Source organism: Pygocentrus nattereri, chromosome 3, assembly GCF_015220715.1.
Source record: "Pygocentrus nattereri isolate fPygNat1 chromosome 3, fPygNat1.pri, whole genome shotgun sequence".
Lineage (NCBI taxonomy): Eukaryota > Metazoa > Chordata > Actinopteri > Characiformes > Serrasalmidae > Pygocentrus > Pygocentrus nattereri.
Window position 1 is genome coordinate 29191624 of NC_051213.1, and position 12362 is coordinate 29203985.

At 38.6% G+C, this 12362-nt stretch overlaps 1 protein-coding gene across 2 annotated transcripts in view; it reads left to right on the forward strand.

Moving 5' to 3' along the window:
* The first annotated feature begins 1242 nt into the window (after positions 1-1242).
* The window catches only part of LOC108443671 (complement C1s subcomponent-like), a 32881-nt gene continuing 21761 nt past the window's right edge, over positions 1243-12362 (forward strand). For both annotated transcript variants that reach the window (XM_037537101.1, XM_017724461.2), the window contains exons 1-9: positions 1243-1359; positions 2547-2745; positions 4425-4605; positions 4947-5069; positions 6403-6587; positions 7652-7799; positions 8025-8140; positions 8824-8893; positions 10029-10160. In XM_037537101.1, the coding sequence (XP_037392998.1) occupies positions 1313-1359; positions 2547-2745; positions 4425-4605; positions 4947-5069; positions 6403-6587; positions 7652-7799; positions 8025-8140; positions 8824-8893; positions 10029-10160 (1201 nt within the window). In that variant the 5' untranslated portion in view covers positions 1243-1312. The remainder of the gene's footprint in view (positions 1360-2546; positions 2746-4424; positions 4606-4946; positions 5070-6402; positions 6588-7651; positions 7800-8024; positions 8141-8823; positions 8894-10028; positions 10161-12362) is intronic.

Below are 12362 nucleotides of genomic sequence, written 5' to 3' on the forward strand. Positions count from 1 at the left end.
CAGTGTGGCTTCACAGTGTGGTGGAGAGCGCCAGACTTGGTTTACTGTAAGCTACAGTCTTACAAAAAGGGGTCTGTCGCTACTGCTGCAACCATCAATCCAGGGGGTGGGGGGGCGGGGGGTGGTGGGGGGGGGTGCAAAACACTTAGTGTACTCAGTGCTTCAGCACAAAAGAGAAAAAGCCTTGTCTAATTTTTTTGGGATGTTGATGGCATATCACATTACCCTCTCTTGCTCAGCCTCCTCCCCTTCCTCTTTCTGTGGCTGTCTCTGACCTTTCACAGTATGTTAAAGTGCACATCTGTTCAGTGCCAAAAAAGACATCTGCCTCCTGTCTGTGTTTCTGTGTTATTACATGGCCAAATAACAGGGACAAAATAATAAACACTGAGTTTTACACATCCTTATTTGTTTCAAGGTAAAAAGGATCATATGATAACTAAAAGATCAAAACAAGGTGAGTTACATTTCAAGAAATGCTGTTTATGTTTTTTTTTTTCTTTAGCTCATGCAAGAGCATCAATGACAAGAGGGTGATGGCTTGAGGGTGAGCTTCTTCCCAAAATAACAAACCATAACCGCTAAACTTATAGATGAATTTAAAAGTTATGCACAGACTGGCACATGCAAAGCACTACCTAGTTACTTTCTCAAACTTGTTAATTTGGAGAATATAACTCTGATTCTGGTTATGGCTTTGTGACCCTCATAAACATCAGAATGTTTTTTTTCCCAGAAGCTTCACACACATTTCTTTTACTTGTGAGATGATTGTGTGTGTGTGTATGTGTTTGTGTAGAATCAGTGTGCTGCCAACCGCCTAGTGGTGGTCAAAGTCAGGTTTATTTTGTAATCACTACAGGGGGTATTGACTTTTCTGCACCTGATAAACAAACACATGAAAGAATGTCCAAGCGTTAGTTTCGTTTTGTCCATACGTGGGCCCTCTTTATACCTCTTTTATACTTTTGGCAACCCACAAGAAGATCTGACCAGGCTTGCTTGTGTATGAACCAATGTTGTGCCTCTTCTGCTTGTACTCCTCTAATGGTCCTTCAGTGCACTAAAGAGGATCTATGGAATTGGAATGTGTATCACTGTATCTGATTAAGAGCTGTTGTTTGTGTCTCTATCCCACATTTGCTAAAGGGAACAACAAAGTATTGAGGCAGTACTGATCCATCTGGACAGCTGACAGCAAAACAAACTCAGGCAGACATTATGAAACCCTTTTTATCTGTGGTGTGTGCAAATCTTAGGGGAAGCAATGCCAAGAGGAGGCAAGACAAACAGACAAATAAGAGGGAAGTGAATGCAGGACAGCCAGTCTTCATCAAGTCTCACCATGATCGTTCTCTGGTGCGTAAAATTGGCTTACTTTTGAGATGTTTCTTCACACTTGTATCTGTGTACTAGTTATGAGATTTTAGAATAAGTTGGTATTCATATCTGCACTTTGCCTTCATTAGTACTGTCTCTTACTCATTCTTTATTTCCTTTTTCTTCCCCTTGCTGCCTCTTCTTCACCTCCCACAAATCTCTCCCACTATTTTTCACTTCTTACACCCTATCCTTACATCCTCCCACTTCTGTATCTCTTCATTTTAATTAGTTTTTAATTACGGTTGTGATCAGAATAGCAGGAAAATGGCTTAACCCCCTAAAAGTGCAAGGTTTCATATTTGGGGGTGCATTTCAGTTCTTCACTCAGTTTAATAGTTGTTATAATAATTGACAAATCCAGGTTTTAAATGCAAAATGCAAATTTGTCTTTGTTGTTTTCAACTAACTGTGTTTCTAATAGCATCAGCAGTATAGTCTGACTGAGTACCATAGCATTTTAAACTGGAAGTTCAACATTACATAGTGACTCAAACAAATGTAGTCGAGTTATGCTCTAAAATTTCTGGTTAAGCTGAACTAAGCATTTCCCAGTATTTTGTCCAATCTCTATTGTTGTCAAAAACATTAGAGGCAAGATTTGGGCCTAAAAGGTTTTTTATATAAAAATCACAATTTGAAAGAAATTTTTACATCACCAGAGTTCTTTGTCAGTCTGTGTATTAATCTGTTTTCTTTAATAGGCTACATTATATACAATGCCTCAAGTTTTAAGTGCAGAAATTTAATCCAATAACTGCTGAATTTGTGCACTGCTTATAGATGAGTTAAACCAGAGGTGTCCAATTTTATCTACAAAGGGGCCGTGTGGCTGCATGATTTCACTCCAACAAAGCAGGACAACCTGATGAATTGTTTGAAGATTAAGACCAACTAATTACAGGTGTCAGGTGTGCTCCAGCTTGTATTGAGTGAAAACTTGCAGCTACACCAGCCCTTTGGGGATATGATTGGACACCGTGTGTGTGTGTGTGTGTGTGTGTGTGTGTGTGTGTGTGTGTATATATATATATATATATCTATATATATATATATATATATATATATATATATATATATATATAGTGGTCATTCAATTTTCCTACTCATAGTTAGATAAAACGATCATAATCATTGCATCCCCCCTCCCCCGCTCTCCCCCGCAGTGTGTGTGTGTTTTTGTTGCCGGCGTGTTTTTCTCATCCTCTGGCTGGCTGGGTGAGTTCTCCTGGTCACCCAGGCGGATACGAACCCCACAGTGAAATGATGTGGGAACGCTGTGCTCCAGCTGGACACATACTCACTCTCTCCATCATCCACCTGGACCTAGAGGAAAGCTACCAATGTGAAAATGATGCAGTCAAGGTACAGATGTGAGGGTTTAAAGTAATGTTTAAAGTAAAGGTAAAAAGAAACATTTCAAATCATTTTGGAGCCATTCTATTGATCCGTTCATCGTGACAATTTTAAACACTATGAGGTACACCTGCTGTGATCAAATGATGTAGAAAAAATAGAAAAAATGTTTAATTAGATTAGTTGTCCTTAGTTGTTTTTGGATAGTGAGAGTATGTATATGCATGTATGTGTGGTACATTTGCCTGTCTTCCTTACCTTTTTTTCCAACCTTAAAGTGACACTTCAGCAAAAAACCTGAGTTGTAGCTGATCAACCAACACATGTTAGTTGTCTACAGCTTAAGTTTAAGTCTTTAGTTTTGTAATGGAACTGTGAGGCTAATGCAACTAACAAGTGATGGAAAAACCAATTAGCATTCTCCAAACTGCCTGCTTTGGGTACTGTATGGCATACTGATACCTATAAAAATGGACACTACCCTGTAGAAGAAAGCACCCAGAAGGCGCAATCTCTGAAATGATACAAACAAGTTTATTTGTGATTATTTAAAAACTCACTGTGGTGTGAGACAAGTGTGCGATGATTTAGGGAGGGTCATCCCTCCGTTCAGGGGGTTTTGTATTCCCTGAACCCTTTATTTCTCATTGAATTTTTCAGGAAATAGCCAAATGTTTCCAGGGCCCTATGTTCACTAGGCCTGTGTCCTGTCTTTGTTATTTGGGAACATCCCTAAATAGGGTCCTGTGTTCCCTCATTGAAAATTTCATGGGAAATGGCAGCATGTTTCCATGTTGCTGTCCTAGTTCTATTTGAACATAATAATATGAACAGCATTACAATACATTACCAGAATCCAGTAGTGCATCACACTTAAACCAGGTAAAACAAGTATTCAAAGAACTGCATTATACAATCCAATTTGAAATACAAAGTTTGCTTAGCTGGCTAATTAGCTAACTGAGGCTAACCTAACTAAGGCAAAGTGTTGTTCCTATTCCTAGAAATCTGTTGTTTTCTGCATGACCTATGATGTTTGATGACTGCATGTCATTAAATAAAACTCTAAGGGAACTCTTTCATAGCTTTTCTTAATGTTTTATATTAAGGTATCATATCGCTGTTATCAAAAGAAAATCTTGTATCTCCAAAATGGTAATTTTACAGAAAAAAATAACACCTACTTTACTTTTCATGTAAGTCAATGGAACCAGACTTTTTTCCAAGCCATTTTGGGCTGTTTCTTTTGGTCCATTCTTCATGAAATTTACATACAATGTAATGGGCAAGGGACATCTTCAAATAATGTCAAAAATCTGAAAAATGGCAAAAATGGAGATGCAAGATCCAACAGCATCAATATAAAAATGAACATGGGGAACCATCCCTGGGAACAAAGTGCCCTAAGAACACCCTAGGAATGTAGGGGCCTAGGAACACAGTTGTGCTCCTGCTTTGGGCGTGCAGTTTACACTGTGCTAATAGCTGTGCTTTGTTAGCTGTATTAGCCTTGTAGCTTTAGTGCAAAACTAAGGAAACAACCCCCCCCCCCCCACCCACAACCCTGAGGGAGAATGGGCTTAGAGTGTGTGTGTGTGTGTGTGTGTGTGAAATAATTGATCTTTTTAAGCTATCTGTGCTCTCACAATTTTTTCTGTCTTCTCTCTCCTGTTCCTTTCCTTTTTCAGGTCTTTGCTGACAGTCTTCTCCTCAAAACTCTGTGTGGCAGTATGTCAACTGAGCAGCTACAGTCCCGTGTCAATCCCTCACTCCACTCTTCCCCTGGAGGCTGTCTCTCTCTCACCTTTGAGGCCGACTTCTCCAACACCGAGAGACACACAGGCTTCAGGGCGTTCTACACAGTACAAGGTAAGTTCAGCAGGAGGTGCTCAGACTCTAACTGTACTAATTTTAGTACCTGTCCTACCTGTGGTGGACCATGGGTTCCATGTAGATGGGGCAGTCATGGGCTGGAGGTTAGGGAACCAGCACTGTAACCGGAAGGTTGCCAGTTCATTCCCCTCAGCTGACAGTCCATGACTGAAGTGCCCTTGAGCAAGGCACCTAATCCCCAATTGCTCCCCAGGCATCATGGATAGGGCTGCCCACTGCTCCGGGCAAGTGTGCTCACTTCCCCCAGTGTGTGTGACCTGGTTTAAATGGTGCATAAATTAACTTTGACCGTTGATCTGTTCCCTGTGTGCCCACAGATGTGGATGAGTGTTGGCACAGTGATCTGAAGTGTTCTCATTTCTGCCAAAACTACATTGGAGGATATAGCTGCAGTTGTAAACCAGGATACCACCTCAGTGAAGACCGCCACACCTGTATCGGTATAGAACTATACACACCAGAGATGGACAAACACATTCACAAAAAAGTCCTCTAGACTTTCATCTTCCCTTTCCTCTCTGTCTCATTCTCTTTATCTGCTGTTATGCCAGAGTTGTTTGCTGTCCTCTAACCCATTCATCATTGCTCATTGACTGGTAGTGGTATGGTAGTGTGCCTGGTGCTGAGGGGGTGTTTAGAAGCTACAGTCTTTAACTGCACGCCCGCCTGGTTAAGTTACAAGATCTATTAAACTGGACAGGGAGTAAATGCAGTGCTCAAAAGCAGTTATGGGTCACTGTCTATATACAGTTAATATCTTATTTGCAAGATAAATGCATAATTTATTTGTCTAAATCCATTGGAAAAGTTAGAACAACCAGTCATGCCAACCATGTTTACTTCAACTCAAAATTATCCTGAAAATTAACTGAAAACTAAAATAAAGTAAAAGTACTCAGACGTTAGGTGAACAAACATTGGTGGTATGTTTTTTATTTTATTCACCTCAATATTGAAGTTTTCTTAGTTTTTTAACCTTCTCAATCTTTCAGATTGTTAAAAGACTTTAGATGTGTTGGATGATAGTTTGGAGATCTCTGGCTAACTTTATGCATTTGATATCGTGTTCCAATATTTGTTTTGAAGTAAAATGGAGGGGGTCAGGTGAAGGTTTCCTGGCTTGCTATTGCTTAGTTGAACTCAAAGTATTGATTAGTAACACAAAACTGAATAATTTACATCTGAATATGGTAAACCACATCTTAACATAAAACATAAGCAAAATAAATGATTATAAAAAATAAATGATAATAGCAGTGTCTCCAAACATTGACCATGGTAGGTTCAAGCATGAAGATCAAAGTTGCACTGAAGGTTACTATGTGCCCACCTCTGAACAAATACTCATACATTTTCATTCATGTTGTTGTAGGATTTTTGTTTTTATCTTAACCCTTAGAGGCTGTAAATATCACTGCCAAAAAAAAAGATGTTAGAATTTTATGGTAAGTAGAGAAAATCTGTGAGATTCCAACCTTTTAATTAACACCACATTTGTGTTTGTAGGTAGAAGAGGAAAAATATTTATTTTTTTGATTTTCAATTAAAAATAGTTTGAATGCAGTTGAATGTAAACATAATTATATAACTGATCATGTTACTGATTTATACTTGTTTTTTACATAAAGTAACTTATTTACATTATAAATTCTGCAATTATATCTAATACTCCCCCTCCTTCTCTCTCTCTCTCTCGCTCTCTATGTATCTGTCTCTCTCTCTCTCTCTCTCACTTTCTCCCCCTCTCTCTTTCTTTCTGTTGCCCCCCCCCAGTGAACTGTACAGAGGAGCGCTTTGGGAGTGGTGTGCTGACGCCTCCGGGCAGTCCTGGTCCGTACTATGAGAACGCTCACTGCTCCTACACGCTGACTGTGGATGAGGGGGAGCAGCTCATACTGAGCTTCATTGGGGAGTTTGATGTGGAGAGCAGAGATGGGCGATGTGTCGACTCATTAACAGTCTGTGCTGCACATCTGACCTGCACCACTTCTTCTCATAGTGCCTTTTCATAATAATTCATAAAGATTCTTTGGCTGTTGTAAGGCAACTGTTATGGATCTGCCATCATCTGCAAATTTTAACAGCTATCTGACAGAAATCTGTGTTTAGATGCTGTACCATTCAGTGTTTAGACATGATACTGTAATATTCAGTGTTGGGGCTGTTGTTACCAGTGGTACTATTTGGTAAAAAAAAAAAAAATTCTGATCACCCTTCATTTAAATAACTTCTAGCCAAAATCCAGTCACATATTTTAAATTACACTGAAGCCTCAACGTTTAAATATAAATGTCAAATTTTGTGTGTAGCTTGTCACCCTTATGCTTTATTACAGCGAACATTCTTTTACAAGATTTCCATATTCTGTTTCTCATAGTAAGTAATCCCAATCAAGTAATCCCAAACACATTCAAGTATTTTGGAGTTTGGACTCTGGAGTGGCCAGTCCATAGAACATCAATGTTTTTTCTGCAGACCCATAGTGATAAGTTGTCTTCAGAAACACCTGTGAATGTTTTAAGAGCTGAAGCAAGATTGGTGCTTCACTTTCTCCTCTCTCTCTCAAAGATGAAAGCTTTAAGTACTGTTTAATTTATGGTGCCAATTTTGGTGATATTTTGATGAATCTTGGTAATAACTTGCACATAATGGCCGTTTTGACTGGAAATTAAATAAATTAAGGGTGTTTTCTGGTTTTTGAACAATACTGGAACCCCAAGCATCAGCTTGGAACAGTTCATTCACTATTATAAAACTTAAAACAGCCAGAACATAAGTATGCAGCATGCTTATAAGTAAAGATATTTTTTAAATAGCACTCACAGATTTAAATGCAGTAGCGATGTATTTCATACATTCATGCACTGTGTATTTGTATATTCCCAACTGTTAATATCAATGATATTTCTGTAATGATGAATTGAAAAGATTACTACTAGATTATTTGTGCTCATTGCAGTGCCTGCTACCACTAAACCCCATCCACATCTCTCCTCTCAATCCTTCTGTCTTTTCCTCTCAGATAAAGACGGACTCTGCCACTTTTGGACCCTTTTGTGGGCAGGAGGCACCTGCTCCAATTAACACTGCCGCCCGACGAATTAAGGTTCTCTTCCGTACAGATCAGGGAGGAACCAACCAGGGCTTCTCACTCAGCTACAACACCAAACGTAAGGCTGCTCAGCCTGACTGTCTTTAGACCTCCTGTTGCCTCATGTACTGCTGTTAGTAACTGGAAGACAAGACTAGAAAACCATACCAAAGAAGCTGTAGTGCTTGTCTTTCAGCTCTGTGTTGTTTGACCATTGATTTGTTATTAACTGAGAACGTAGTGCACTGTGCTGTCTGTTAACACATTTTTGGCTGACTGTGGGACTGTATGTAATATCTTACAGTGATGGAGTGCCCGGGAATAGTGACAGCCAACTCCATTCTGTCACCTCAGAAAAGGGTGTATACAAAAGGTGACACAGTCACTGTGCAGTGTGTGACAGGATACAGTGTGGACAGTGTGAGTATTTTAAAGTGTTTTTTTTTATGTTGATCACATTAAAAAGCAGAGATTTATCGTCTTTTCTGCTATAATGACATGACAGTAATATAAAAAAAAATTGGAACCACTGAATTGAAAGCAGGGGGGTGGGTGGAGGGGTGGAGGGGTGGAGGGTGTGATTAGGTCCCAGGTGAAGTATGAAACAGGGCAGGTGTTAGTGCAGGTCAACTGTAAGGTAAGTTGGTACATCTGTAATATAGTATTTATATAGTATTTGAAAATTAGGACAATACTTTAAAATTGATACAGTGTCAAATTTCTGTTCCACATTCAGTCAATGTTCAATTTCTATCAATGTGTGAAAAATTAACTTTTAGTTGTTAACTACGTTGTTGACTAGGACAGTAAGACGTTTTTGAGTGAAGAATTAAAAATCTTGTTTATTTGGAATCAAGACTGGAATCAGTTTCGCACATCTGCCCTGAAAATTTCAAGCTTCCACTTTGCATTTACCGCTTGCAGTTAGCATCCCCAGCACAGGGTGGTTCCTTTAACTGTCTGCAGTTGCACACTGTTAAAAATAAATAATACTGTGTATGTTTATAACTACTGCATTTTCATTAGACTTGTTTTATCATTTTATTATGCCATTAGTGATTATTTTCATTCAGTACGCACAATGTGTCCTTTTTTATGCACAGGCTACTAAGAAAACTTTTGAGTCCACATGTCTAAGGAGCGGGAAGTGGAGTCCTGTCTACAGCTGTGAATGTGAGTCAGCTTTCACAGCTGTTAAAATGGCTATAGTGGCACTGCTGTGATAAATGCTAACCCTTGTCCAAACTAGACGTTTAAGATTTTACCACAAACTTCACTGGTTTTAAATTAATGTGGTACTGTAATATTCAGTGAATAGGTGGGAGAGTGGGGCAAAACATAACCTGGGGCGCAGTATAACAAGGATATTTTATGTCATTGAACAGATTCAGATAGAACATGCTTTTGGTCATCTTTTTGTATTCCCAAAGCAACTGTCATGGATGTGCCATCATCTGCAAATTTTGCCAGCTATCTGACAGAAATCTAAATCTAAACAGTGTTCAGTTGGTGTGATACTGTACCATTCAGTGTTTAGACATGATGCTGTATTATTCAGTGTTGGGCTGTTGGTACCAGAGGTACTATTTTGTTTAGTTAGTTAGTTAGTTACTGTTGGGCCGATATCAACAGAAAATGCTGGATCGGATACCAGAGGAAAAAAAAATGAAATGAACTCTGATTGTCATGTAACGAATCTAGATTGAAACAGGACTTGTGGTGTGATGCTGTTAGCTGAGTATTTCTTCCTGTGGGATTATAATGTTTTTGAGTAGTTTGAAAGTGATAGTCTAATTTTAGATGCTCGTCTTAAGTGACATGCTTCAATTAAAGAAAGAAAGAAAAACCAGATCAGTATTGGTATTGCCCCAAAGTTTCAATAACAGTACTGGTATCAAAAAAGAAAAAGTGGTATCATTCTATCTCTCTAACTCCTATAATACTGTGTATTCCAGTGTTAAGCATGATCTGAAATATGCAGTCTTAACTGCAATAATACTATAATGTTTATTTTCAGTTACTGTAGTTATATGTAGTGTTTGGTTAAAGTAAAACTCTTACATTGACTTTTAGTAAGTGCAGTGTTGTAAAATTCACTTTTTGCTTGGTATAATACTGTACATTTCAGTGATTAGTTACTATTGTGATACCCAGTGTCCAGTAACTTGAAGAAGTTCAGCTATACAAAATTTTGAAATTCAAATAAATGTTTCATATCTCAGGATTTTAAAAAAGAATCCCCCCACTAAAACATGCAAGATGCCATGCTTTGACTGTAAACGGAATCTTTTTGTATTTCCCCCTCCAGTGGTGGACTGCGGGATTCCTGAGATTAAAGAACCAGATCTGATAGCCCTAACAGAGGAGGATCCACTTACAACATACAAGCAAAATATCAGCTTCAGGTGTCTATCAGAGCACTACAAGCTGCATGGACACGGTAAAAGAACTTGTAGATGTGTGTGTGTGTGTTTGTTTGTGTGCGTGTGCATGTGCCAGAGATTCTGACTCACAATCAGTTGATTTGGTTTCAAAATTTAACCCAAACAGCAACTGATCACTGAATCAGTATGATAAGATACAGTAAAGTGATAAGTGATACTTTTTTGATCCCACAACCGGGGAAATTCCACCTCCGCATTTAACCCACCCATGAAGTGAAACACCACATACCCACTAGTGAACACACACACACTAGGGGGCAGTGAGCACACTTGCCCAGAGCGGTGGGCAGCCCTATCCACGGCGCCCAGGGAGCAGGTGGAGGTTAGGTTTCTTGCTCAAGGACACCTCAGTCATGGACTGTCAAGCCCTGGGGATCGAACCGGCAACCTTGTAGTCACAGGGCCAGATCCCTCACCTCCAGCCCATGACTGCCCCCAATGAAATCAGTGTCACTGAGACAGTGTTATAATCTAATGTTGATTATTTACAGCAGGGCTGCTGCAGGTTTTTAAAATATAAAAATACAAACTCCTCTAAACCAATCACACATGGGTCTCTACTATACTTAGATTATTATGAAATTCTGAATATTTTATTATTACTTTTTATTATTGCTTATTTTATTACTATTATTTTTAACAGTGACAGTAATCAATCACCATCAGCTGAAACAAGATTCAAAAGCTTGTGGACAGGCATCTCTCAAATGAAAAATAGGTAATAGATAAGACTGTCATTATATAAAACTGATTAATGAAATGACAAGAACCTACTGAGCCTATGAAACATCCAGACAAATGATTCTGCCAGAAATAATATAATGTTTCAAGGCAATTTGCTGCACATCCCCATCAAATTATTTTGACAAACAGGTGACACCGTTTGTCAGTAGAGGAATTAGACATTCCTCTACTGACAAATTTAGACAATACATTTAGACAATGTCTGACATACCCATTGAGATTTTTAAAAAAATGTTGACAGGTTGGACCCTTCTTTTTAAGTTTTTTTTTTTATGGACAAGCCACGACTAATGATCTGTTTTGTTCAAATTTCAGTGAAAATTTTAGCTTAGTAAGTTATGTCAGGCCTGTTTTATTCTCTTTTGATGCAATCTAACCCTTGACTGATGGAAACTCAGTTATAGTGTGTGTCACAAGTGGAGGAGAAGGGATACAAATGCAGTGGCTTTTAATAGCAGACAAAACATTCAGTTCAGTTCAGTAAGTCCAAAAGAACAGGACAAACGAGAACAGGCAGGCTCATAAATACCAAAGGTACAGGCAGAGTTTAAATCTAGATGGCAAAAGTAAAAGCTGAAACATGTGAAACTGAAATCTGAATTTTGAGGGGGCTTTGGTCAGTCTTTGGTGAAGAATTTACTCTCCTGAATGAAAGCTGTAGTGTTTGATGGAAAGGTTTTCTTTCATGTTGTGAGTTTTGTGGCAGTTTGACTATTTTGCAAAGAAAAGCATTATTTTGTCCAATTTTGTTAACAGTTTTGAAAATATGGCTTCTGAATAGACAAAATTGTTTAAGCAACAAGTGTTCTTAAGAAGAAATTTCTTCTTAAAACCCACTTCCACAGTTTTCCCGAAGATTCTGACTTTTATCTTTGTTTTCTTAGTTGGGATTTGTTCTTGTGTAAACTGCAATCCACACACACTCAAGAACACAAAGGTGCAAATAATTCTGACATGAACTTTTTCTTAGGATCTTTCTGAAGAACAAATTTCAGAAAATGCTTGGGAAGATGTTGGTAAATGAGGCCCACTGTTCTTCAGACTAGCTCACTAATGGTGACCTAAGTTCTTGTTTCAGTTTACATTATATTTATTTGAATTTGGTCTAATTGTATATCGTTTATACAAGCACAAACACACTTACTGCAAAGATAAATGGTTTTGATGTTGTGCTTAGGTGCCCAAGATTTTTGCACAATGTTCACCATCACTGTTGCCAGCATTAGGAAGCACTTACATTTTCATTGAACTCAGATCCAGCGTACTGTTGACATTGAAATTTCTGCCTCAGACAAACTGATGATTTTGATGAAAAATCAGTAACAAATAAATGTCACCCTGTTATCAGGAAACAGGACTTTGGTTTGGATAGCAAGTATGCCAGGTAGTGAACAGCTCATTTAGCTTATCTGATTTAGCTTAGCTAACACATCTTAGCTAATTCAGCTCGGCTA